Source organism: Scatophagus argus, chromosome 13 (assembly GCF_020382885.2).
Source record: "Scatophagus argus isolate fScaArg1 chromosome 13, fScaArg1.pri, whole genome shotgun sequence".
NCBI classification, from domain to species: domain Eukaryota; kingdom Metazoa; phylum Chordata; class Actinopteri; family Scatophagidae; genus Scatophagus; species Scatophagus argus.
In genome coordinates, this window is record NC_058505.1 from 14,676,900 (window position 1) to 14,703,701 (window position 26,802).

At 41.3% G+C, this 26,802-nt stretch overlaps 2 protein-coding genes, 1 long non-coding RNA gene and 2 other non-coding genes across 8 annotated transcripts; 2 read left to right on the forward strand and 3 right to left on the reverse strand.

The window, feature by feature from the left end:
- Nucleotides 1-2,315: 2,315 nt before the first annotated feature.
- On the reverse strand, nucleotides 2,316-3,104 carry LOC124069883. Its single transcript, XR_006845117.1, has 3 exons — nucleotides 3,023-3,104; nucleotides 2,607-2,711; nucleotides 2,316-2,455 (listed from the first exon to the last, which is right to left on the reverse strand). It is a non-coding gene; the product is annotated as an uncharacterized LOC124069883 (long non-coding RNA).
- Nucleotides 2,347-11,003, forward strand: LOC124069882 (ceramide synthase 2-like). 3 transcript variants are annotated; one of them, XM_046409381.1, is made up of 11 exons: nucleotides 2,347-2,477; nucleotides 4,304-4,471; nucleotides 5,582-5,699; nucleotides 6,382-6,500; nucleotides 6,610-6,667; nucleotides 6,814-6,864; nucleotides 8,248-8,340; nucleotides 8,644-8,772; nucleotides 9,489-9,598; nucleotides 9,731-9,884; nucleotides 10,038-11,003. In XM_046409381.1, the coding sequence occupies exons 2-11, from the start codon at nucleotides 4,305-4,307 to the stop codon at nucleotides 10,254-10,256; spliced, it is 1,218 nt and encodes a 405-aa protein (XP_046265337.1). In that variant the 5' UTR covers nucleotides 2,347-2,477; nucleotide 4,304; the 3' UTR covers nucleotides 10,257-11,003. The 3 variants fall into 3 exon arrangements, with proteins under 3 accessions (XP_046265337.1, XP_046265336.1, XP_046265335.1); XM_046409380.1 differs by lacking the exon at nucleotides 2,347-2,477 and adding an exon at nucleotides 3,023-3,574; XM_046409379.1 differs by lacking the exon at nucleotides 2,347-2,477 and having other exon boundaries at nucleotides 3,596-4,471.
- On the reverse strand, nucleotides 7,571-7,642 carry trnam-cau. The gene has a single exon. It is a non-coding gene; the product is annotated as a tRNA-Met (tRNA).
- A 983-nt stretch (nucleotides 11,004-11,986) lies between the features above and the next one.
- Nucleotides 11,987-12,060, forward strand: trnan-guu. The gene has a single exon. It is a non-coding gene; the product is annotated as a tRNA-Asn (tRNA).
- A 433-nt stretch (nucleotides 12,061-12,493) lies between these two features.
- On the reverse strand, nucleotides 12,494-26,735 carry LOC124069478 (homer protein homolog 3-like). Of its 2 annotated transcripts, none has more exons than XM_046408675.1 (11): nucleotides 26,022-26,735; nucleotides 25,839-25,887; nucleotides 21,660-21,816; nucleotides 19,992-20,123; nucleotides 19,758-19,862; nucleotides 19,015-19,023; nucleotides 18,638-18,750; nucleotides 16,519-16,675; nucleotides 14,531-14,638; nucleotides 14,363-14,443; nucleotides 12,494-14,117 (listed from the first exon to the last, which is right to left on the reverse strand). In XM_046408675.1, the coding sequence occupies exons 2-11, from the start codon at nucleotides 25,859-25,861 to the stop codon at nucleotides 13,932-13,934; spliced, it is 1,071 nt and encodes a 356-aa protein (XP_046264631.1). In that variant the 5' UTR covers nucleotides 25,862-25,887; nucleotides 26,022-26,735; the 3' UTR covers nucleotides 12,494-13,931. The 2 variants fall into 2 exon arrangements, with proteins under 2 accessions (XP_046264631.1, XP_046264630.1); XM_046408674.1 differs by having other exon boundaries at nucleotides 18,638-18,771.
- Nucleotides 26,736-26,802: the final 67 nt, after the last annotated feature.

Below are 26,802 nucleotides of genomic sequence, written 5' to 3' on the forward strand. Positions count from 1 at the left end.
CTATAAATGTTCAGCTCTATACAACATTGTAGCCTATATACTCTACAGAGCAAGAGGAAGGAAGAGGATCATAAAGACACTCTGTTGCCTGTAGTATTTCCTTATGTTTGCTCATCATATTGTTATGATCATTCAGTGGCATCTCAGCTGCTGAAAACTGCCACACCATGCCACCTCTCCACATAATATTTCAGTGGACACACTGAATACAAGTATAGGTTTTACTATAAGATAAGGGTCAGCGCCCCCCCCCCCCCCAACAAATCATCTGCTGCTGGTAAATCACACTGGCCATTGCCTGTGAGCACTCTCCCTCAGAAAAGCCATTTGGTGAGCTGTGACCTCCTGTGGATACTTTAAGTACTACAGGAGCGATGTGTGAGTCCACTGATTGCTCAGGGATGGATCAATCACTGCTCAAATGTGCTTCTACTCTATAAGGAACCATTATAACACTTAATGGATAAGTGCATGCAGGCTACTCAAAAGTTTTCATGCTGGCTAAACAATGAGCTATATAAGTAGAGTCCATTTCCACAGTACACACATCTGAGAGTTGTTCTGATCTTACATTGGCTTCTGCAGAGTATTTTATTACTTTGACAAAAACATCGACACACTTTTGGATGTGCTAATTGCATGGCTCTATCGATGACCTTGTCAATTGGTCCACCACTTTGGTCCAGACTGAAATACTTCAACAACTTTGGATGGACGACCATGAAATTCTACAAAGACATCCATGATGCCCAGAGGAAGAGTCCTAATGACTTTGGTTATCCCCTGACTTTCCTCCACCACCACCAGCAGATGGTTTCTCCTGTTCAGTGAAAACTATTTGATTGATTGCGATGAAAATTTTGATTCATGGCGCCCACGAGATGAATCCTAATCACTATCACGACCCTCTGAGTTTTGTTGTAGCGTCTTCATAATGTTCACGTTTGCGGTTTTGAGTGAAATGTTTCAGCTGTTGGAGCGTTGGTTGGATTGAACTGTTCCTATTCTTTGTTTTATCGCCACATACCTGCAAAACTAATGACATTCCTATCAGCCTTGGTGGTATTTTTTGTTTAGTGCTAATTAACAAATGTTAGCATGCTAATATGCTAAACTAAGATGGTGAATACGATGAACATTATTCCTGCTGAACATTAGCTTGTGCCATAAGGAACATATAAACCATAATTGTAATGTTAATGTTGTTTTCCACAGTCAGTAAGAAGGGTATTAGTAGATTAATCAGGGCAATTGATCTGTCAGGTGGTCAACCTAGCACACACAGTACAAAGCCAGACATTAGTGACTGGACAATAACAGCCCTCTACAGTTTATCAGGCTGCAGCAGACGGTTGGAAGAACAGTGTAACACCCCCCACCTCATTAGTCCCACAATTAAAAGGACAGATTTGTGCTTCAGTGGGTCCTGACAATTTACTTCTTTGATAAAACAACAAAGGCACTCAGTTCCCATCACCCTCTCACATACTGTATACACACACACGGAAATAACTCAGATATGGGCATGACATGCAGTGCAGAAATTGTGTGTGTTATCATATGTGACATCTCAAACATCTCACAATATTGCTGTAGTGGAGGGTGTATATTATTGTTATTGGTCAAAATTAGAAAGACATAAAATACTTTTGTACCTTAATTTTGTTTGGCTGCTGTTACAGGCTCAGCTGATTTGGTTAAGTCTTGTGTATTTCATATGCGGAAATAATACGTCTGTGACGTCTATACCTCAGTGCACAAACATACAGACACCATACAGGTGTTCAAAGTATGCAAATACCTTTCTCGTGCGCACAGCTTTCCGGTAATGTGACTCCATGCCACACAAAGCCTCTGAAAGACACTTGTACATACAACATCGCACACACAAATTCAACACACACATGCACAAACAAACAGAAGTTAAGCACAGCCCATGCACACATGCAAATCTTGTTTGTCTACTGTAAACTGTACAAACGCTCTCTCTCTCTCTCAGTACACAAAATGTCATTTATCAAACACGTTCAACTGAATAATACACCTGTGTTTGAGACATAACACAGGTGCGATGCTGACTGGTGTGCATGACAACAAAGAAGACTTCATCTGCATAACAGCAGTGATGTTATCAGCAGACGGCCTGCTTATCTCCCTCCATGACAATACTATCAGCTGAGAGGGTTCACTGAAGAGGATGGAGTGAGGATCACTGGACTGTGTGTGCTATTAGAGCGTGAAGTATAGCAGTCAAATCGAGAGACCTGAGTGACTGGACACACACACTCTTGTTCAAAGTAAAGCTTGTTAACTCAAGAGCTGGGCAGTGCACAGCCGTGAAGAGGAGTGTTTGCCTTCATATTAAGACGTCCTGGAAGTGTCCGGGATTGTTGCTGTAGATGTCATCACCTGCTTTCCTCGGGAGTGGTAACCCAGAAGAGGTCATGAATACAACCTACAGTGGAGGATTAGGAAATGTAATATACTACTTTTATTTTTACAACGGAATACAACTTCTGCAAGTATATAAGGAATATTAATTAAATACAGGAGACACTGAGAGATGCTGAGACATGAACAGGGGGTGTGTTTAGTCAAGAATTTACCGGAATGTAGTACTGCATATCATGCCAACAAAGTTTTTAGACACCATGCAAACTTAGCCGAAAAGCTGCCTGTGTGGCCACATGTAGCAAATATGGGTTAATTCCCTATGTTTAAAAGGAGCACAACAACAGCACAAGCAGAGAAGTGTCGGCTGAACAGGAATATTTAAAGTTTGCTAACCCTCGCTAGCATTAGCCACAAAGTGTTATTGTCCCCAACAGAGTGCGCGAGTTAAAGATAATGTTAAGATACTGTTAGCAGGAACAGAAATGAGAACAAGCTCTCACAAGCTCAGAGACCTGATGGCATATGCTAAAACTTATTCGTGTTCAGAAAAAGTTCGGTTTTTGTTATTAGCCACTGTAAACTGTGTTACAGCCTACTAACTGGTGCTCCCTTTATGCCTCTTTGTTACCTCGCCGAGTTAATGGCTTACGAGCAGGATACGCCCCAGGTGTTTCATGAGCCGCTCAATCATCAAGTTGCGCCATCCAGTTAGAAAAAGACAGAGGACACCGGAAGCTTTCAGAATAAAAGTGGGCCTTATTAACCTTCATGAGTACTCACTTGACTGTACAGAGATGTACAGCAACGTCAGGTGAACATTAATTTAAACAATTCTGTTGTAGCTAATATACTGTCGTAGCTATTTAATATTTTGACTGTGCCTCATACTTAGCACATTTGCATTTGCGTTTGAGTAGTGTTCTGCCTTTGTTTTATGGTGACAGATTGTTGAAAACAAGAGCACCGGTCCTGCAAATGGCTTTTATTTTGAAATGAGTTCCCCAGTTTTTCGTTATCGTGCCTGACTTGACGGATGAATCAATGACTGAATCTCACTTCTTCACCGGTGAAGTCGTTGGGATGACCGAGGAGCATCGTCAGCCAAATACGGTAAAGGTTAAGTCAACGTGGATTTCATTTTGCTGAGTTTGGGATTGAGCTGGGATTCTTCTGCCATCAGGTGAGTCTCTGTTCTGTAGCCAGTTTCTTTCAACAGTTTAACAACAACTTGGTGTGTGTTCACACACCAAAAGGTATAGGAAATGTATAGATTGTACTTCTGTTGCTGATTCAGGCTGGTTTTCAGCATATAGGTTTATAAAATAGATTTCTGTATTCATGTATAGACTTGCACAATAGGTTTGCGGAACTCTCAAGTAGATGCTATGCTTTTATTTATTCTTACATTTCTTACACAGTCAAGACCTTTCTTGTTCAACAGCTTTGCGAACTACATTTAGACGTATGGTTGTTTAATGGCATTGGTTGACGGACTGAGTAGTATTCCTTAATGCATTGTTTATACCTTTGCTGTTACTTGTTAATGATAGTCTTAGTATATTTCTAACTGAGATGGAGACAGATACAAGTATTGCACCATATTATCCATAAACTCTAATGTTTATGATAGGCCACCATTCATCTTTTTATTAATCTCGCTCACATACCACCCTGCCTATCTAGTACGACCTAAAGCACACACACACAAAAACACACACACACACAAAGATAAACAGGTGAGCTCCCTGGAGACTCATTCAGCTCACTGCTTACTTGTGTTCTCCTCCTTTGGCACAATCCAAAGACTTCCTGGATGAAAGCACATTTGGTTGGCCGTGATGATTATCTATGTGGGATCTTCACCATGTTTACCTTCCCTTCTTCATCCCTGCCTGTCTGCACACAACAGAATGGATCTGCTGCCTGACTTGTGGAGGGAGGACTACTGGCTTCCTCAAGGTGTGACCTGGAGAGACATGGAACAGTTAGCAGACTCTGAGCGACCTCTACCCTGGGATCTTCTCATAGCGCTGCCCCTCGCGCTGGGCTTCATCGCCCTGCGTTATGTGTTTGAGAGGTAAAACGCGTCCGCTCTCTTTGTTCTGTAAAGATCCGGGTGATGTGTTTTAAATATTTACAGGTTGGGCCTTTATTGTATGTGTAGCTTGGGTAATTAAACACTTAGTTTGCCCAACCTGAAATATTCATCATTTAAGAAACACAATCAACTCAAGCTGTAAGCAAAATGGAGAACTTCAGTTAAGGTTATTTAAATTGTAGCTGTGGACCAGATTCTGTTTGCATTAAATGCCCTTTGTCATCTGATGATTTTCATTTTATTTCCAAAATCTAATGAAACAAAGGTTTTATTGCAATGGACTTGTTATGAGTGCAAACAAGCCCCAAAGGCACCTTCTACACACACACACAGAGAAAGACACACACAGATTGTCTTCAGGGCTGTTGATTGTTTCACATGTCGAGTGGGTTCACTGTTGTAACATTCACAGGAGGTGAAATCACATGGCTCATTAAACCCAGTTAAAAAGAAGTCCTTCTGTCTTATTATTCCACCATACTGTGCTACTTCATTGTGTTGCCTTGCATATTATCTCATATTTGTTTTGATAATAGGTGCATGTTTACATAAAGGGATGACATCATATTTATAGCATTTTTAGCATTCTGCTTGATTACATTTTCTTGGCATCCACCCTTATCAACTCTGTGTGTCGCTTTGCTCAGGAATCAGCAAACTGCACTATTGGTTTTCATAAAAGTCACATTAATATACAGAATAAAGTAGATAGTTTCCCAGATATCTGCATATACATTTCTGCATATTTTATCCAATTTCCACCCAGCTCTCTAAACTTTTTAACTTTTTATTTTACTGTAACGCAAATACTGACTTTATCTTATCTTAAATAAAATTACTGTGTATGTCAAGCTTAGTGTCCGCACACACAAACGCATACGGTCTTGTTACCTGTTGTGACACGTATGTTCTGTGCAGAGTATTGCTTTCACTTCACCCTGGTTTCAAACTGTGTGATTCTTGCTTACTGTTAAATGGCTCATTATGTACCTTAAGTAAGACTTAATGACAATGCAGTTTGGCACCTTGACTGTCACACAGCGGGTGCTATGTTATCACATGATGTCTTTTGTCTTCCTTTGCCCCCAGGTATTTTGCCCCACCCATAGGCAGATGTTTGGGGGTGAAGAATAAATTACAAGTGCGCGCTGATCCCTCCCCTACACTGGAGTTGTTTTACACTCAGAGGAGCAGACATCCAACACAGGTTGGTCTGAAAAGGCCTCAGCAAGCATGCAGTTCAGCTTGAGTTGTAGCACATTTTTATTTAATCCAAAGGAAGTTATGGATCAGGATGAGGGATCTTTTCTTAACAAAAAAACCCCAACCTGTTTATTTAATTTACTTCCTCTTGGTAGTTGCGGGGGAGGGGGTGGGTCATGTTCTGTGTGAACAGCGCAGAGAAACAGGAGTGAGAGCTCTGATGGGAACACATTCTTGTTTCTGGAAAAGCCAGCCTGAGGTGGCTGAGAAACACCATCTTAATTACAGACGTCGAACTTGTACACACATTCTCTCTCAGCTTTCTGATGAATTAAAAAGTCTCCTGAAGTTTAGTCACTCTTGCCTTTTCCGTTTCTACATGTGAAATACTAAGAAAGACTATAATATAGAGTATAGAATCTAATTAATCCCAGCAGGGCTGTTTGTTTAAAACCTGCTCACTTACCTGCTTAAGATTACTTACTTTCACTTATTATTTACTTATCATTTTGCTAAGGCATTAACTATTCAGTGGATAGAGAAGTAAAGATGTGACTGATGGAACAAGTAACATCTTCAGCGTTTTATCTCTCTCTGTCATTTCCTCCTTTAGGCCTGCCATTTCTAATTACATTATACTAATTATACCCCCTTTCATCCACTCCTCCCTTCCATTATTGTTTCAGAGTGAAATAGTTAGTCTGATGTCACTGTGTGGCAAAACCCAGAGGCAGATTGAGACCTGGTTCAGGCTGCGCAGGAACCAAGACAGGCCCTGTCAAACCAAGAAGTTTGGTGAGGCTGTGTAAGTGCCTTCTCTGTTCCTCAGCTTACAGATGATTTCCTTCACAAGTCACTGCAAAGAGAACTTGACCAAAGACAAAGTTTCTGAACTCAAGTGTTTAATGTTGCAGTTGGAGGTTCTTCTTCTACCTCACAGCCTTCATGTCCGGACTGGCCTGTTTGATTGACGTGAGTTACCAGAAAGCTTTGTGACAGAGTGACAAAGCGGTAGTGTTGCTGTTGAAAGTATATTTTTGTGAGTGAATCAGAGCTCATTCATATAATCCAATAATTAATGAAGTTAATTGTGTTGTTTGTTTGTCATTTCTCTACAGAGGCCTTGGCTCTGGGAACGCAGCGAGTGTTGGAGACAATATCCAGTTCAGGTGAGAACATCACTTGTAGTGCATCATCTTACTCTTTTTGGTGAACTAGTGTGCCCTATTGCATCACTCCTTTTTTTTGTTTTTTTTTTTTTTATTTTGCATTTCCTCTTTTAAATTAATCTAATCTGTTTTCCTTCAAACATACATCTTCAATAATGGGGAAGTTAATTGTGATCAGTTTGAAGGAAAACAGATTAGATTAGTTTAAAAGAGGAAATGCAAAACAAACAAAATATATTTCCTCATTCATACCACAGAGAACATATACTAGTCTGGAACATTTTAATTAAGATGCAATTACTGCCATTTAGCCTCTAACTGTCAACCTTACTTCAGCATGTTTCTGTTTCAGTTACGTCTGTCCAAAGGTTCAATTGGGGCCACCAGATATTTCTTGTGATAATTTATTTGAAAACAATGTAATAATATTTGGACTGTTTTGTTTGTTGTTGTCTTTTTCTGAGGTAAAAGTCCTCTTTAAATGTGTAGCTTTCATAGCTATTTCTCATAACCAGAGCACAGCGCACTGAGTGATGCTTTGAGCAGGAAGTCAGTCAGTTAAGGGAGCTTGGGATCTTCATGCATCTTAACAATACAGTACAATCCTGTTTTTGGCTTGTGGCAAACAAGGAATGTACAACCTGTACCTCTAAGGCCCAGTTTGGAAATTGTAAAGATATTTAATGTCTCTACAAAGACACCCACATAGCAGAGGATGGTTTCGATCCATCGACCTCTGGGTTATGGGCCCAGCACGCTTCCGCTGCGCCACTCTGCTTCATGTGTTAATGGGGACTTGATGTGTGATTTATGAGTCCAGTGCCTTATACATTAGGAAGCAGGCTTTTTGTGTTTATTCTCAATGGGCAGGGATGGTAGTCTGTGCATGAGGTGTAATCAGTGAATCTGATGGGGCTCATTGCACTATGCAGCGCAGAAGCCCAGGCAGACCTTATCAAATGTCTTGTATTGTCTGACTAACCTAACATCTAAAACAGAAAGTGCAGTTTACCATTGAAGACTGAGAAGGCAGGAACCGGTGAATTTATTTAGAATTTTGTGAATAAATGATGATCGAAGAGTTATTGATTACTATCCTGTTGATGAACTAATCAGTTTGTCCACTTGCTGTTATTCTTGTACACACGCTTCCTTAAAATACAAAGAGCTTTAAGAACACAGTTGATCATAACTGAGAGGATGAGCTACAGCTACAAACTGTAATTCCTAAACTACATTCATCATTCAGTAAATCTGGTACAATTCTCCAGCTATTCCATCATCTGGCTCCATTTTTGTGCAATCAGTAAATGTCCTGGTGTTTTGTTTTTTTTTTTATGATTCCCTTTTTAAATTGACTTTTGTATGATATTTAATCCACAGTCCATGGAGAGAGCTCATTATTGGTACTACATGCTAGAGTTGGGTTTTTACGTCTCTTTGCTCCTCCGGATCTCTGTGGACATCAAGAGAAAGGTGAGGGCATCGACATCCATTCACTGATGAATGTTACACAACGGATTCACTCATGAGTTTCTAAAGTTTAGTGCCTCACAACACATTTGCCTTTCAGAGAAGGACATGGGTGAAAGTATTAGCCTCACGATTGCTTAAGCCTGGTCTTATTTCATACATGACTTGCACTTCTGCTTTAATGAGAAACTTCACTCAACACATGGTTAACAACTAACTATAAGAGCAGGAATTTAAATTATTCTTTTGACACACCAAGGTCATTTTATATTTTACAGAGTAGATGTTCTGTGTTTTCTGTGCCAGGATTTTAAAGAGCAGGTGATCCACCATTTCGCCACCATCTTTCTGCTCAGTTTCTCCTACTGTGCCAATTACATTCGCATCGGCACCTTGGTCATGCTGCTTCACGACTCCTCTGACATCCTGCTCGAGGTAACACGTAATCCCACATATTCTCCCACTTTGCAAAACAGGATAAATTAGACTTATTTTCTTAATTTGCATTCAATGCTGCTTTCATGTAACCTGTGTGGGGGGCATTAAGAGTCCCGTGTCTCTAGGGGCCAGAACCAAACAAGCACATGGGACGACACAAATATAATTAAACTCCTCAGAGCTTTCACCTCCATGTTGGCCACTTTTCCGCCTCTGTGTAGTGAGAAAAGTGAGAAAAGCTGGCAGTATAAATCTTGAAAACTACAGTCAGATGTTTACGCTGTGCTTAGGGCTGTTCTTAGAAAGTAAGTTCCTAGTTAGACATCTTTGTAGCAGCTGGCAGAGTGCTAAACTTATTTCAGTAAGTGGATCCTGTGACTGAGTCCTGATAAACAAAAGTAAAAGCAACCGTTTGGTCTGTACAAAACAACAGATTGTACATAAGAAATGAGTTAAACAACTTAATTCGTGCTGGATTCTTGCGATTCCCAATTCTTGTTTAAGGAAACGCTGGCATTAAGTACACATGCTCATGTTTAACTTCATGTCAAAGAGAAGTTTTCCTGTTTATCACTGTGATTCCCCATCCTGGCTCATTAACTGCTTATGCAAAATACTTAATGAATGTTTTGTTCACTGTGGTGAGTTCGCTTCACGTGTCATTTCATTTTTGCTTTGTATTTGTTCGGTTCACTTCTTTGGTATTCGTTCAGTCGGCAAAGATGTTCAACTACGGCACCGGCTGGACGAAAACACGTGACGCGCTGTTCATTATTTTTGCTGTGGTCTTCCTTGTGACTCGACTGGTGATTTTCCCCAGCAAGTAAGGTTTACTCTGAAGATGTATTATTTTCTATTTTTGCAGATACAGTCTTGAACTATTAATATAGTATGTGTGACTTTTGTCAGAAACACTTTTACGAACATTATTCTAATTATTGACGATCATGAACAGAATCCTGCATACCACCCTGGTGCTGTCCATGGAGACGTTTGAACCTTTTGTCGGCTACTACTTTTTCAACATCTTGCTCATGGTGCTGCAGGCTCTTCACATCTTCTGGGCAGGCTTAATCTTACGCATGGTCTATAAGTTCCTGAAAGGCAAGGTAAAGCTAAAATTAGCCACAGGGCATCTCTGACTTACATTACAGTAATACTGACATGGCAGCTTTCACATGGAGTTCGTTCCTAAATTATTGCTAATAACCAAGATTAGATTGTCCCCCTACTTAAACCCTCTTGTCTCCCTCTGTCTCCAGCTGGAAAAAGATGAACGCAGTGATGATGAGAGTGAGGCTGAAGAGGAAGAGGACGATAAAGGAGGAGAGGAAAATGTGGATCGAGGAGGAGATTATTGTTGGGAGAAAAGTAAAGACACCATGAACTCCAAACTGTCTATGCTGACCAATAGCTGCGTCCTAAATAACTTGACCAACCACAGAGCATCTGTAGCGGACAGAATGCGCAAAGCTCAGTGAGGTCTTGGCAATTTTTTTATTTTATAAAAAACTGTTTTGCTATCTCAATATTAAAGCAGCCATAGCGTACACCCTGAGTGATACTGGATGGATGTGATCCATTAACCTTTTTCCTGCTGCCGTGCTTCACTGTTAATTGAGAGTGGAACTGAGAGTGGACCAGTAAGGCAGTATGACTTGCATCATTAGTTTTTCTAAAATGCTGACACAGCAGACCATGGTTTTCATTTACTGACTTCTGAGATGTTGGCCCAGCATGCTTCAAGTGTATTTCTCATCCCAGAAGGGACTTGAACCCACAGTCCCTGGCTGAGGAAGCCAGTGCTGCTGGGGCAGTGGCACCCCCTTCTCAGTCATTGTGTGGAATTCATTGTCTAATGGGGATAGTGGTGGTGGAGACACTGATCCTTCTTGGGTCATTTTTCTGTGGAGAGGGATGGTACTCTATGTGTGTGAAGTACGCTCAAGGAATCAAGAGAGTGTTCAGTGCCTGCCTAATGTTTCTCTTCATTGAAGCCTACACTGCAGATGGTTACACTGTAATTCAGGAAGTTTACATAGCATGTTTGAAAACAGGAAAGACAAACTGTAACAAAGATAAGGCACAGCGGCAACGTAAAAGATACAAACTAGGTTGATTATGTTTATTATGTGTTTTATTATTATTATTATTGAAAAATAATTAAATTGTTCCACAACATGCAGTAGATATGTAAATATCAAAAATAAAGTAATCAGTTTGCCTTTTGTGATTGTTCAATCGATCCAAATGTGCTTAATCCAAATATTTTTCTTAATCAATTTGCAGTTGTCCTTATAAAGGCGTTACCTTTTGGGTGATAGCATGAAGCAAAGCAGGTTTTGTTTGTGCTTGTACTTTCATGCAGAGTAATATCAGTAATTTACCTAATGGGGATTTCACAATAGATATAAACGTCTCAACTTTTCAAGATCGCAGAATGAATTCATGCCCAATATCTTACTCTGTACCACACCGCCCCCTGGTGGCCCGAGCCAGGACAACACTAATGGACTGACTGCCTATCTTCAAACGTTAATGGTATACCTGTAATAGATGTAATGTAACACCCAATAGTAATTGAGTTAACATTAAGTTTTTGTTTGTCTAGTTTAACTAGTTAAAACTAGATATATCTCCGAACACCCTTCCATCCGGCAATGCCAGTGTTAACCTTAATAGCATGAAGGTGCCCTAGATCAGAAGAAGTTTATCAACAAATGTCGATCGTTTTACATTTGCAGCATTTTGTGAGTCAGTTATAGATCCTAGAACTTAAATCAGTTATAGATTTAAGTGAACTTTTTATGTTAAGTGGTACTAATGTAGCTAACTCACCGCTGCACAGGGAGCATATCAGCTTGTCGTAGCGCACTTATCCGAGGCAGGGGATGGGCGTTAACGCTACCTATTAGACAGTTCACCATTTGACCTCAAGTTGGATCACATGTTAAGAAAATCACCCTCGACCTCAGTGTGTCCTCGACGCTTGCTTGCTGTTGTTGTAATGTCTCGTGTGTTTTATCTTTTTTAATTACATTATTCTATTTTTATACTTGGCTTTTGATGAGCCACCCAGCGGTGAAAATAAAGTTTCATTTGTCTTAGCTGCCACAATATGGGTGTCAGTATACCAGTGAAATAATGAAGGATCATGATATAACATAGGTTCAGGGTCATAGCTGTCTTTATTCCAGGTTCACGTATAGTCGTCTCTGTGGCGCAATCGGTTAGCGCGTTCGGCTGTTAACCGAAAGGTTGGTGGTTCGAGCCCACCCAGGGACGATCTCTTTATATTATGTTTTATATTCTCTTTTAGTATTTTAAAGCGTTAATGTATTTTGGCCAGTCTGGTCTAAAGAAATAAGACTGTCATTTAATAAATTACAACGTTAACGCCTGCGAACTTCACATCAACTCTGCGCAGCTGTGTCGGTCGAGAAAAAAAAATGGATTTGTGCTTATATACCTCTTTAAGCACAGACCATGGCCTGTACATGAATTATCTCCAATTTTGTAAAAGTATCCTGTCAATCTGCACTTACACTTACTTACTTGTTATAAAAAAAATCCTACCAGAAAACAGTGAAATACAGTAAATACAGGGACCTGGACAAACCAGTTATAAATATCAGTCATTTATCATCAAAAGGACTGTAACAGTTCAGAGAGTTTTGTTTCTATGGCAGGGAGACAAAAAAGAAGTACATTAGAATGATTAAGTGACTGTATTCTTTGCCTTTATTTCCAAACAGTCATGACAGCAGCTCAAAGAGACATAGAGCTGGCATGACTATCAACAACCACTCTTAAAATAGAACGATAAGGCTTGAAAAAAACATACCAACATAGTATTATAGACTATGTTAACCAGTACAGTCTGTGAGATAAAAGTCTCTGTGAAGGCGTATGGCGTATTGTCCACAGCTAAAGGTAACGTGCTGAAAAATGACAGAAGGCAGAAAAAGTCTTGTAAATTTCCTTGAAAATGTCTTATCATAAGTAAATTGCTGAGTGAGCAGTTTGACAAGAGAGGATACACAGGAAGAGTACTGCGACTGGGCCAGTCCAGACCAGTCAAACTTATCTAATACTAAGTGATGATTTAGCTCTTGTGTTTACTTAAGACCTGTAGCATTACTGATTTATATCAGGTGGAAAACACACATTCATCCTGATTTATATTTCTGCATTTATCCTATCTACTGAAATGTACTTTTTTATCTTAGATTTAAAGGTTTCTTAACAAGCTTACATAAAGGTGTGATAACAGGCGAGCTGCTGAAAGGCTTTATCATTGACTCTGCTCTTAACATTTGATCTTTGGTGTCAGTATTCAGATCTAATGTTTAAGTTGTGTGCCCATGCCTTATCTAAATATAAAACACTACTAGCGTACTATATTACTGACCTTGAATATATGGCACTGCTTACTCATGTGGAAAAGCACCATCTAGAACTGCTCTGTCTTTCACTTTAAACATCATAGCTGCTACATTATGCAAAGGTGACTAAAGGCCGTGCGCAAATCAACTTTGTCAATTGTTAATTCAGTAATAATGATATTGTACGCAGGTTGTTAAATGGGTAAATCTCTTACATGGAATTTTTTCTTGTACAGTTTTTACTTGCTTTCACTTTACACTGAATATGCTCTCGCTGTCTTTGTTTGGATGTACTCATTTTATTGTAAAGATGTTTTAATCAGCTGTCAATAAAAAAAAAAGAAGAAGAAGAAGAAGGCCTCTTACTCGTATTGACACTGCATCACGATTTTGTGCATGAAAAACTACAAGCACCACTTCTCAATATTAAATGTCTAGCACTGTGAAGCACTTACCTTAAGGTTGGTTTATTGCATTGAATGTTACCCTTGAAAGCAATAGGAAGCGTTAACATTAGATCAGACAAGCAAAACCACATATATGCTGCTGTTGCTTAGGCCAACACCTACGGTATGTTGTGGAGTACAGCACAGTCCACTGCTGCAACCCAGACACGGAGAACCCTTCCTGCAGCTGAGGGGGTTCTTGTGCTTGAAAAGGACCAGCTCCATCTTTGTTTTGTTTACTCCCCCGCTGCATTGGCCGTGCTAAAAATTTTACCCTGTCATCTGTTCCTTCTCCCTCTCAGGTTGGGCCCGCCCCGCTCCTCTCTTATTTGTCAATGAGTTTAACCAGGCTCTGGCGGAGGTCATTAAGGTCAAAGATCTTGATGTCCAGAATTTCAATGGCCCTCTGGATTTCAGAGTCCATGCGATCCCGTTCCTCCAGAGAGTTATTCAGGTTCTGCTCTGAGTTCTGGATGCGACGCTCCAACTCTGAGTTACGCATCTCCATCTCCTGCGGACAAGAGGAGGCAAAGGAAGGGGCGGACAACAAAGGGAAATGTTGAAAAACTAATGCCGCCTGGTGTCTGTTTGCTTTTTGATTGAGTGTCATGTCAGAAAGGATTCACAAATGATCACATTCTGTTTTACTTATGTTTTACACAGAGTCCCAGCTGTTTTATAATCTGGGCCGTACATATGATTTCATTATTGCTCAACAAATCTGTACAGAATTTATGAATATAATCCCACTCGTACCCGTAATCTGTGGATGGCCTCATCCCTGTCATGTTCCATCTCGTGGTACTCTGCTTTCTTGCTTTGCAAAATGTGGATTTCCTGGAGAAGAATGAAAGTCATACTTGGAGTTTGAGTAGACGTTTCATTCATCAACACCTGTGAGGAGCAGAGTCATTAAGTACCAACCTCATCCTTGGCCTTCAGCAGGGCCTCAAGCTCCTCCAGGGACTGGGACAGCTCGTCCTTCAGCAGGTCACTGGGGCCTTGGCCTCCGTGGGCCTCTAATTCAGCCACCTTACAAAACACACATGCTCAAGTGGGAGTCCAGTCTCTCTCACATCCCTATTGTATTAAGTATTTTTATGAAAGAAGGCCTAAAGTGTATTTCTACTATAAGTCTATCTATAGGTGTCTCAGGTGGGCTGACCACGTGTCTACTGGATGCTTCCAGAGCTCCAAAATGAGGGCTGACGCAGCATTTGCTGACTTGCCTCCAAATGTGTCAAGACTCACTTGTTTTCTCGCTTTTCCTTCCTGACAGTGGAGGTTTGTGTCATTTTTGTTTTATGAATTCAATTTTATTGCTCTTTTGCTTGTTACCGAGCTGCCATTTTGATATTTCATGCAAAATGCCATCATTGTGAAACACTGAGTAACTTTTTTCCTTCTTTTCAGTTAGTCTATGTTTATGTATCCTGCTGGTCATCTACACTGTGGAGATCTATGCTGAAGTAAAAAATCACAGTCCAATATATCCGATTAACATGTTATGTTATTAAAAAAATAACAGAATGAAATATAATGTGTTTCTGTAATTCCTCAAAGATTTAGACAATATTAGTGCACACATAAACACAAAGCTACAACTTCATGTACAACTAAAATTCCCCAGCAGACAGATGAGTACCTCATGTTACCATTATCAGGCAAACAGGAATGAAATAATGAATAAGTGAAAGAAAAGGACATGTCTAAAAATGTCCCCACGTCTGAGCGACAGGTTGGATTATTTTAAACCCAGTATGGTTGAGAAGAGGAGGAGCGGTGGAAAGAAGAAAAAAAAAGAGAGAAATGAGTGGATGCCAGCTCCCTCTGGTGATTTTTCATTTTTTCCTAACTGGGGCATTGAAAGTAGGATATTGCTGTCCTACAAACCCCTCTCCCTCTCATACCACCCCAGAGACGTGGACCATTTACAGCCACCTGGTCCCCTTCCTCAGACAGAGGGAACATGCTCGGTCCAAACAGAAGGAGAGACAGGTTCTCACACTCCCTGTTGTTTGAATTAATTTGTCGATGTGGGCCAAAGTAGTGAGAACTGTTTGGAAATGCCAGACGAGTGGCAGAGAGTTCAAAGGTAGTGATCGATACTGTAAAGCCAGGCTATAATGGAACAGGGTCGATGAAGTAAAGCACTTAATCAGAGAGGTTTGTAACTGGCAGCCCGAGGTGAGGTTGTTCCTGGAAGGAATCAGCTGCTAACAAAGGTGAAAATACCTTTTATTGATGAGTGAGGTTAGGGAGGGCAGAGACCTATTCATCTACTGGAAGCTGAGAGGTAATTCAAGTGTAAAACCCCTCCCGAGGTTTGGGATCTTTAGCTTGAACTCCCTTGTGGTGAAATGTGACACCACAGCTGTATGAACAGTCAACACTTTCATTAAAGCCTTTAGGAGAAAACTGCAGCACAAGCAAATGATGAAGTGTTTCATCAGCCGGTCTAATTTGTTCTTTTTTCTTTGTGCTTTCCAACCAAGGAAATGAAGAGACTGAAGACCAGTCAAAACCAACATGTGCTTGTGAAGAGTCCCATCAACGTCATTCCACTCTTGCTTGGCCAAGGCCACACCTCAGCATTAACCTGAGTGTCTCCTGTTAAGGAGCTTCACAGCTCCAGCTCTGATAATTAGGTGTGACCCCAACCATCAGGTCAGAGTGATCAATGACTTCTGAAGCCACAGGAGAGAACAGCTACTTCTCAGTGTTTGACTCAATAGTGCATGAAGGGTCATTTGGCCCAGTGTTACTTCTCATTAACCAACTAATCTTTGAACAGATCTGTTTTAATGCTACACCTCTGGTACTAGGAACACTGTAAAGATGTCTCTGTGTTAAATATGTCTTCAAGGTGCTCTCTGCACCTGAGTGTAAGCCTGAATGCAGTGGAGGCTCACCTGGTCTCGAAGTCTCTCTGTCTCCTCCTGATACGCTGCCAGCTGTTTCTTCCACTGTTCCACATTAGCATTAGCCTCATGCAAAGCTGCCACCAGCTTGGAGTTGCTGTCCTGCAAAGTGAAGAGCTCGGCCTCCAGGTTCATCTCACAAATAGACCTGAAAGACACAAGCACAAAACAGTAAACCAGCGCTGAATATTCCATGACACACGTAACACTCGTTATTTGAATCTTGTGATAATAGGGACTATGGGGCACAAGATTATTGTACACATTTAAGTCGGCATTGACTTAAAAATACTCAGAAAAAAACAGAAATTTGAATGTTTACAATTCCAAAATAACTGGAAAAAAAACGGCTGCTGATTAAGATCAGGTGATGTGATGGGAAGCTCCAGAACTGCTACTACATGAATCTTGAGGGATTGTTTATTCCAAGGTCAAGAACTAAATTGCTTACACACATAATTGGTACTAGTCAGTATTCATTACAACAACCTTAACTGTTCTAACAACTTTTTATAAGTGTTTCATGCTCCAGTACAGTACTGAAACATTGCAAATGGAGGAAAATGCGTACTGAATACTGTGTAGTAACTACTCCTAAGGTTTGGACACAATGAAACGCTGTTGGCCTGGTTAACACAAACAATGAGCCTCCATAACAGCATTAAGCAGGCTATAGTAGGAACTGCAGCCCACAGCAGAACATCCACTGCTCAGAGTGAAGGTCATTTCACAGGTCTCATAACAAAGCAAAGATACACTCATTAAAATGTCCAGAGAGCAAACAACAAGACCCAACAATTCCCACAGTGATCATCTAATCCTGGAGGGGTTTTATTTAAGTCTGCTTCATCAAAAGACTGAATGTGACAATGAAAGACTACTGTCCTTAACTAAGTTGGGTCAACAGGTTTGTAATTTTTAAGCATCAGGGAACAAAGAAAAGATAATGGTAGTTTTGGTCCATATGCTACTCGATTCTACAAATTACATAAGAGACATATGAAATACGCAATCTGTAAAAAGGATCAGTGAGATTCCCTCTTCCTCCCTGATGCTTGTCCTTCACTCTGTCCCTCTACATTTTAAAAGCCTGAGGTTGTTCAATGGCCGCAGTTCACCATGGCAGCCATTCAGGGGCAGCTTCTGTTGTAATAATTGCACTATAGGACATAAAAGCATCACAGCTGGCTCAAAGCCTGAGTGGGGAGATATTTACAAGCCTTATTTGGTGTCTTGTATGGGCCAACACCTCGACAACAGCCTCTGCAGTTTCTAGAAAGCTAAGCTAATCAAGCAACGTCAAACTGTAATTCAACCCAAGAAATGAGAACATTGTTAATATTTTACAGCTGGGAAAAGAAGGAGTTAACGGTATTGTATTTTCTGCTGGAGCGCAATCAATAATATCAATCAAAATATGAAATATGACTTGATGACAAAATACCATTACATTTAAATTTAGAGAATATGGGTGGGGAAAGTCACCTCTCATTACCATCACCTTGAGCAAGGCCCTTAACCACAAAGGCTCCAGCAGACCTCGTCAGTGACCAGCAGGTCAGACTGAGGTTGTACTGGGCAGGTGTTCAGGTGTGAATGTGATCAGGGTTTTCCTTCGGTAGAGAGTCCAACTGTACCTTCATATTTACCACACAAACATGAGATCAATCTTCTCATCTACTGCACGGCAAAGCAAGCAAGAAAGTACATTTCCCAAATTGTCAAAGCACATGGTCCAGTCAACGAAAATAATTGCAGCGACATTGAGAGTGTGCTCATTTGTGGTAGCAAGCCTCAATTAATTCTTCAGTCAAAATGATCAAATACTCCATGGCGCTTTCTTCACTCACGGGTTGACCACTGTCCATCAGAAAACCCCACAACTCTTGTGACTGAAATGCTAGACTCCAGTTTCCCTGCTCAGTATGAACCTTTAAGTTAAGTTCCATTCATGTTAATGAGCACTGGATAAAGAGAAGAACAGAAAAGAGTCTTATTGAACAAGTAGACACACAAACACCAAACTGAAACCAGATTCTTAACACCTATAGAAAACAACAAAAGGATGTGTGTGTGTGTGTGTGTGTGTGTGTGTGCACAAGTCAGTTACCCTTCAGAGAGCATCTTTTTAATGCGCTCCTTCTCAGACGACAGGGTGATGTCTGCGCTCTGGCTGCGGAACAGCTTGTCCTCTGGTCCGTTCACACACATCACCGGTGGAGACTGGAGTTCGTCCGAGAGGTCCTGAGAAACACATCAGTAAATGGACTCCTCTAATAACACACACAGCATCACAACACCAACTGGATTACTTAAACGGGAGACAAGTGGATTTTTTTATTGAAAAAATAAATTAATTAAATTCCAATACATATTTCTCAAACATTCAAACAAAGTAAAGCTATGCAGCAGAGAAAAATAAAAACCATCACCTTTCTCTTTGCAGACTTTTTTGTGACATGCCAAATAAAACAATGACAAACTCACCTGTGAGAACTAGTGGCAACCCATCAGGTGGGCATAAGAGACAAAAAAAAACAAACAAACATGTCATTACAAACACATAATGACCTTTTTCAAAAACATCACAACCGCAAGCACACAATCAAGCTCTATTAAATGACACAGCTGGCAGTTTTCTGGAGCTTTGGCCTCTCCAGCGTGTTCCTTAAATCGATAAAGAGTGTCAGACATCACTTAGAAACTGTTCAGCCATAGAATTATAAGGAATCGGGCGTGTTCATCATGACCAAACAGATGTAAGTGATGGGTAATTATTCTCTATTGATCAAAAGAAGACCCTGAGCTGACTACGTTTTCATCATTATCCTGTTGGCATCGGGCCTCTCCGTTGCAGTGGGTAGAAAATGCGGACGCGGTGTGCTGCTGAGCGGCACGGGATAATTTTACCATCGTCCTACTTTTCCTCACTTTCTCTTCCCACCGAGACAAGTGACCCAGCTCATCTTTCTTTTGCTTTTCTCTTTCCATCCCTCCTTTGATTTAATCACAGCGGTCCTGTCTAATAGCTGCAGAGTAACAGAGCTGCATTCATCTAACCTTGGCCTGTGCTCATAGTCTTTCCCTAAACCTAAAAATGCCAAAAATGCATCAGCATAGGCCATCGCTATTACTGTGGATCATGGCGAAGGTTTCACATTTACACTTCCTGCCTGATACCTGCAGAGGTTTGCTCTACTTTCATGTTCACATTAAAGGGCAGAGCTCACCTGAGGAGCAGCTATGGTGAGCGCCGAGTTGGCCAGTTCCTTATCCTGTGACTTTTCTCGTGCCAGACGAGCTGCATCTTTCACCTCCTTAAACTTTTCAGAGAACTTTTCAAAAGAGGACAGGCGATACACTGCTTCAGGTGATGATTAACAACATTAATAATGCAGCAAAACTAAGCCTCCAGAAACGTATTTATCAGCACGTAAACATCTGTTGACTTTGGGTTAGTTTACCTGATGCAGCTGTTGCTCCGTAGCAAAACCGAGGCCGTACACAGTGTTGGCCCTGCTGTCCGCCCACTGTCCAAACTTCTGGGACGTCTTGGTAAATGTCATGCTGGGTGTAACGGTGCAGTTGATGATTGCCTGCAAATGCAGAGAAAGCACAGATGATTCAGGTGGGTCTAAGTCATGTGAACAAAACAGAAAGTTCAGAGTATTCTATGGATTTCAGAGGGTATTTCAGTGAGTTACTATTCATTTCCATAAAGCTAGTGGACTTAACAAGATGAAAATAGAGACATAAAATAGTCAATATCAAGACATCCTGATGTTTAGAGCTTATAGGATCTAAACATCAATCTCCAAACATGCTGAATTCTGGATTTCCCACAGTAGAAGCAGCAGAATCTCTTTGTTAGACCTTTCCCAGCTTTTTCAAACTCTACAACCAACGTGTAATGATCATTTTCAGTTATAAATTTTTAATCATCTTCATGACAGATAAGCTCAATGTGTAAAATTGTGTCTTCTTTTTTTAAAAAAAAATCAATTTAACCTGTAATGGAATATGAAAACTCTTCTTTTTAAATAGACAAACGTTTAACTGGTTGAATTACCTAATTACCTACATTGATTTAAACTAACATATCTGCATACACATATAAATGGTGGATTTCTCCCTTTGTAATCTTCAGCAGAAACTGACCAAAACTACAGCTTAGAAGTCCAACTTTATGCCATTATTTGAATGCAGCACTTGTCGCACTGGCATAGCTTCATGCTTCACATGTTTGCTGGGAAAGCAAAGAACACAGAAAAACATCTGTGCTTACTGCAACATTTGAGACACACTCCACTGAGATTTTCTCCCTCGAGACATCTTTGTTCTTTTGTTTGTCTTGAACATTACCAAAGACCACAAGCTCTGCCACTTTATCAGAGCTTATTGTTCAAAGTAAATAGAGAGCAGAGGGAGGGAGAGCACTACACAGCACATCCACCAGGTTCACTGGCGAGAAGTGGCTGAAGCCACCTCTCTTCCCCTGAGCATGAGAAAAAAAATGTTAGAGTGGACCTATTTATAAACCTTTTTACGTCATCTCCAGCCTTACAATAATGGGACTGATTTAAAATCCCAAAACTGCAGGGCAATGACAGCTTAGGAGGAAGCTTTTTCCCTTCTCTCCCTTCCAACAAATGATTACTTGAACTCTACACTTTGCATTTCTGCACTGACATGTTTGACATAACATGTTGGACAGTGGCAGCAACAGTGAAGATTAATGTGGAGCCACGCATCAGTCCTGGCAGGATCGGGTTGCTGATTGGCCAACTGCCGCCCCGCACAGCCTTCTGGGAGGCAGAAATGTAGGTCAGACCAGAGGTGCTAAGAAGAGATAAGATAGACACCCTCCCTCTCCCGTGACGGATGTGACCTCTTCATTGTAATCTAAATCCACGAGCATGCGTGAAGGACACTCTGGATGCTGAGTTATTGACACCTGCTACATTGCTGCTTTGTTTCTTATATTTTCTGGTAGGACGGCTGGTGAAGAGAATGAGCAATGAGAAGCTGCTGGTTCTATACCGAAAGGCCCCTCTAGACGCCAAGTCAGGAACTCCCCTCAGACACAGGTGTTTTAATTATGAGAGACACATGGTTCACATGTACCCCCTCACCTTGGTCCCGCCCACGCTGATGATGCGGTACACGTTACGGTTGGCATCGTAGAAGAAGGACACGGTGACGGCATGTTTGCTGGCGGGGATCCAGTTCCTCTTGGTGGTGGGGTCGATCTGGAAGACATGTGCCCGGGCGCTGAAGATTGGCTGCTCCCTGGAGGAGGAAACACAGGGATGAAGATGAGATTTTGCATAAAGGAAATGTCAGAGTGCAAACTCTTCCACAGTTTATCAGCAATGGTTTAGAAGTAAGTGAATGTACTATTCATTTTGGATGAAGAGCAGAACCTTGTGGACATTTTGATCATCTTAACAACAAGACAACACACTTTTTGCATGGAGTAAAACATGTTTTTGCCCTTTGTCTGATAAGAAATCCTTAATATTTTCATAATGGTACATCTCCATCTGTCTCTCTGCCATCTAGGGACAGATGTCGGGATCATCCTTTGGCTTTCTCCCACATTTTTTCCTGCGTCATTCACCAGACGTACAGGCCTGTGACTTAGCTGGCAAATGATGTTGACTAAAAACGCTCTGATCCCTGTCCTGACTCGTTCACCCCGCACCCTCTGCTCTGCTCCTGCCAGGATTTGCAGGGTTGTATCCTGGATACAAGGTAAATATATCAAAGCAACAAAGTCAGTAGTGTTGCGAGGTGGTTTAACCACTGTCATGTGGGATGAATAGCAAGACTGCTGAAGGTCTTTCCCTCTTTTTTCCACTTAAGTTCAGTGAGTACATCTACAGCACTGAACACACCCAAAATACAAACATGCAACCAGGTTACACTGTGAAAGTCACTGGCCACAGTGTAGCCCATCAACCTGTATACATCATACAAATACTATTTAAACCACTGCAAAGGCAAAAACAAGACTGAGCCAAGAGGAGCATCTCAGCCATGACCCCATGAGGCTGCATTTTTGCACAGTAGTGATTTGTGGTAAATGCTAATGGAATGCTAATGATAATAACGCTCACATGTTGATGTCTACCACTTAAATTAGCACTAAACACAAGGTAGAGCTGAGGCAGATGGGAACGTCACTAATATTGCCATAAAATTAAATTTTGATCTGCTGTAGTGCTGTGGCACTACAGGAAAGTAAAGGCTGCTGCTGCTGGTGGGGTCACCAGAGTCACTTGGATTCATCCTCTGGAGAACATGAACATCTGAACTAAAAATTCCTTTTATGGCAGTTCATCTAAATGTTGTTGAAATATTTCAGTCTGAAGTGTTGGACCAACATTGCCATCCAGAAAGTCATGCTAACATGGCTAACAGCACAGATAATTTGCTACAAGGTCAAGAATCAAAGCCAGTGTGACGGCAGAATAAGCTCAGGGTCCATCCCAACATACTTTCACTGTAAATGCCTTCCCTCTGAAAGGTCTTTAAATTATAGCAGACAGATTATAAACCCAAATGACACTAATTAGACCCTCAGTAATAAAACACGCAACAAAATGCTGTTCATCACTCATCACGCTGCTCGTCTCCCTCTCATCAAAACTATACCTGAAGGAGTTGCCAAGTTAAAGTGTGAAACGGTAAAACCAGGACACTTCTTCCATGCAGTAGTAAATTGCAGTGGCTGTTCCCAGTAGAACTGTTGTATTTTGGCCAGTCACTGCACATTTATATCTGACCCCATTAGTGACACACAAATCCAGTAATGGTCTCTCCATGTGTTTCTCACCTGAGGAGATCGTGATAAAAAAGAAACATTGCAAGGACTTGTACATATGCTGGCCTTCAAGGATTGCCTGTAAAGACGCTGATATGAATGCTGGCACTTTGACGGCTGACCCACTCCAGTCTGATGATAACCCACGCCATGATTCTCCTTCTCATCTCACACTAATCCTCCCCATTGTCAACAGATGTCCTGCTGCAGCCACTGATACACTGATCTGAGGTCTGAATGGGGCAAGACCCTGGGATGACAGTGGCCTGTTTGAAGGTGGGGATGAGATTTGTGCCCTGGTTTTCTAATGATATAAATTTAACTCTAATGTAAGAAGAATTTGAGTTTTTGGTTATTTAGGAATTTGACTTTCTGTTTTTCAGACAGCAAGCTGAGACATCATTGCCCATGATAAAGCAATGAACTTAAAACCCCTAAACGTTTCCAAAGGAGTGCTTCACCTGACATGAGACAGATTAAAACAAGAATAACCAGAATTGAAGCAGCAGAGGTTGGACTTTAACTCCCTGTTACGAAGCCAAGCCTCAAATATACAAGATCCTACAATTCCTACAATACAATTCAACAGCGTTTTTTGTTGGCCCCCTCCTGTCTGTCAAATGCTCTCATCTGTCAAATTGCAGGACTCCCACGTGGGTTTTCAGCAAAACACTTTAAGTATAACTCAAACACAGCAACGGAAGACATTACTTTTTCAGAGTTATCTTCATAATAATTTCTTTTCACACAAAATGTTAAAAAAAAGAAAGTATTAGTATTAGTGTAGATTTTTTTCTCATTCATGTTGTTTGAGATCTCCTGGGAGATTACATGCACTCTGTTCATACGTGAATTGATTTATTGTGCTGTCAGATGCTGGTGGGTTTACATGCTGCATTGCTGGAATGACATGAAAAATGATTCGTTCATATAATTACGGCTACAACTAACAAGTACTGGTTTCATTATAGACTATTAGTTTGGTCTATAAAATGTTGGAGAGAAGCGAAATCTAGAGCTGTGACACCTTCAAATTTCTTTTGCTGCTGTCCCATGTGTTACTCACTTCGTTATCATAAATTGTTATCGAGTGAGAAGCTTAAACTATGTTCTCCATTTCTGCTTGAAAAACAACTTAAAAAATTAATTAATTATCAGAATAGATGCTGACTGATTGTTCCAGGTCTATCTGTCATGATGGCAACTATTTGACCAGGAGTTCTTGGCTTTATCCCTCACAGGTGCCCATATTACAGTGAGGTCAACGGCTGTGATGTTGAACACAAGTAAGATGCACAGTAAGGTGTCACTCACTTCATCGAGAAGGCTCAAATACAGTTGAAAATGACATGTAAAATGTTCCCCTTACTGCCAAGCTTTGACCTTGCCCAGGGTTTGGTGTCTGTGTGCTCCAGGATGTGTTGGGTGCTACACAGTCAACATGTTCATGTTTGAACCTTTTCTCCTGTTTTCTGACACGTCATTGAGACACACATTGGTGGTGCAAAACGGTGTGTGTGCTCATGTTTCTCTGAGTGTTTCTCTCGTTAAGTGGTCACCAGTCTCACTTCTCAAGGATGTTCAGCTGCTTGACCTTCATCCTCAGCAGATGGATGGGACCCACAGAGCTTAATGGGTGTCTCTAAGCATAACAAAGCTTGGCAGTGATTGGATGGAGGGCTGCACCTCAGGATGAATAACCCCACTAATTCCTACCACAATCCAACAGCATCCACAAGCTGCTTTACTGGTTTTATCATGTCTCCCACTGGTCTGATCGACCACTTAGATCTTTTATAGACGGATGTTAAACATTAAAAAGACTCATTTCTGAATTAATACATGGGAACCTAGGATGCTACTTTCTACAATGTGATTTCTGTTGCTTATTACACACATATTTAAAAAGTCAGACAAAAAGTTTTTACAATATTGTGCAGAAATGAGCATTTTTGTACAGTAACGCCTGCTATGATCCTACGCACGATCGCTCCTGGGTCCCTTCTTGGTTCCAACTACAATAAAAGCATCCTAAGCAGAGTCATAAGTAAGAATTATGGATCAAATAATCTCAGGTCTGTGGGGCCACGCAGAGGGAAAACATCAGATAATCACCTTAATTTAACAGATTCATCATGTCTGATGAACCCGTGTTAGTACAAGCATGAGAAAGAAACAACATTGTCCCTGATGTGCCGTCTCCTCAGTCTGTGCCCAGCATTTTAACAGTTATAAAGTATGATTCAACTTTCCTCAAGTTAAAGCTGATTCGTCCTTTGATTTCAAATCAAGATTTATTTTATTTAATGTGGAGGTTTGAGGATTTTTTTTAAATGATTGGAATGGCTGGCATCTGGCTTCTGTTAGCAAAAAGAATTTCCCCTCAGGCAAAAATAATTCTGATTAAGGTCACAAATCAGTTGTCACATAGGAACAAAATGAACAAGGACAAGCTAACAAATGTTCCCACTCAGAATCATCTTACCTTTCTCTGTGGTGAGGAAACATCTTACAGGGTGACTGAGGCTTCCTTTCTATGAAGAGAGAGTTGAAGCCATTAGCCCAACAAGTACTGATTCTCTGTCCACATCTGAACAACAAAGTCTTTCCTCTCAGTTTTCACTTTGAGCCAAATTCATTTCTGCAGCACAAGCCCGGGCACACTTACCCCATGTCGGTGTAAACCATTGGTGAGTCTGACAACAATCCCGCGCTGAAGCTGCTGTCTTGGTGTCTTTCTTTCAGTCTGAGCTACCAGATGCTTTATTCTCCAGGGGTGGTGGTGGTGTGTGTATGTGTGTGAGTGAGGGTGGGGGGGTTCTCCGCAAGGCACCGCACACAGTCCGCCGCAGCCTGCACACTGTCCGCACAGTCCTGTCCCGGCCACCGGACTCCACCGATCACCTCTGCGGAGCCCGGAGAGTCACAAGCCGGACGAGGCAGAGCTGCTGACCTCGGTGACAGAAGTGACCGCATTCCCGTGTGGGTCCATCTCCGACCAGAGAAGAAGCCACCGCTCTTTTCTTTGCTTTTTTTCCCCTCTCTCTGTCCTCGTCCTGGTGCTCAGGACTCCTCTCGCGTTCAACAGCCGGACACAGCCGACAGTGAGAGTACCACCTGCTGGCTCCACAGGCTCCGAGCAGCCGCTACAGCTGCATGAGGCGGAGAGGCAGGGAAACTGTGTCAACCCGCCCGCAGCCAATGAGCCTGCATGTGTGCATTACAGCAAACGGGATCTTATAGGTCTGCTCAGCGCTGCCAGTTTTAAGGCTTAATGAAGTATTTTCCCGAAGGAAAAAGCCATGACCTAAAAAGACTTCTTCAGAGTCATACTACAGCTGTAATGCAATCTTTTATACAATCAAACCTGCCCTTAATTGCGTAGATGTAAGAGAGACTTATATATTATGAGGCAGTTAGTCTGTAAATCATTCTGCAAAACGAGGGGG

Coding starts and splice junctions, on each gene's coding strand:
- LOC124069882 (XM_046409379.1), top strand. CDS start 4,233: ATGATTATCTATGTGGGATCTTCACCATGTTTACCTTCCCTTCTTCAT. Junction 6,501..6,609: donor AAGAAGTTTGGTGAGGCTGT/GTAAGTGCCTTC, acceptor TTAATGTTGCAG/TTGGAGGTTCTTCTTCTACC. Junction 9,599..9,730: donor CTGGTGATTTTCCCCAGCAA/GTAAGGTTTACT, acceptor GATCATGAACAG/AATCCTGCATACCACCCTGG.
- LOC124069478 (XM_046408674.1), bottom strand. CDS start 25,861: ATGTTTCCTCACCACAGAGAAAG. Junction 19,863..19,991: donor CGGAGCAACAGCTGCATCAG/GTAAACTAACCC, acceptor TCTTTTGAAAAG/TTCTCTGAAAAGTTTAAGGA. Junction 14,118..14,362: donor AGGCCATCCACAGATTACGG/GTACGAGTGGGA, acceptor TCTTGTCCGCAG/GAGATGGAGATGCGTAACTC.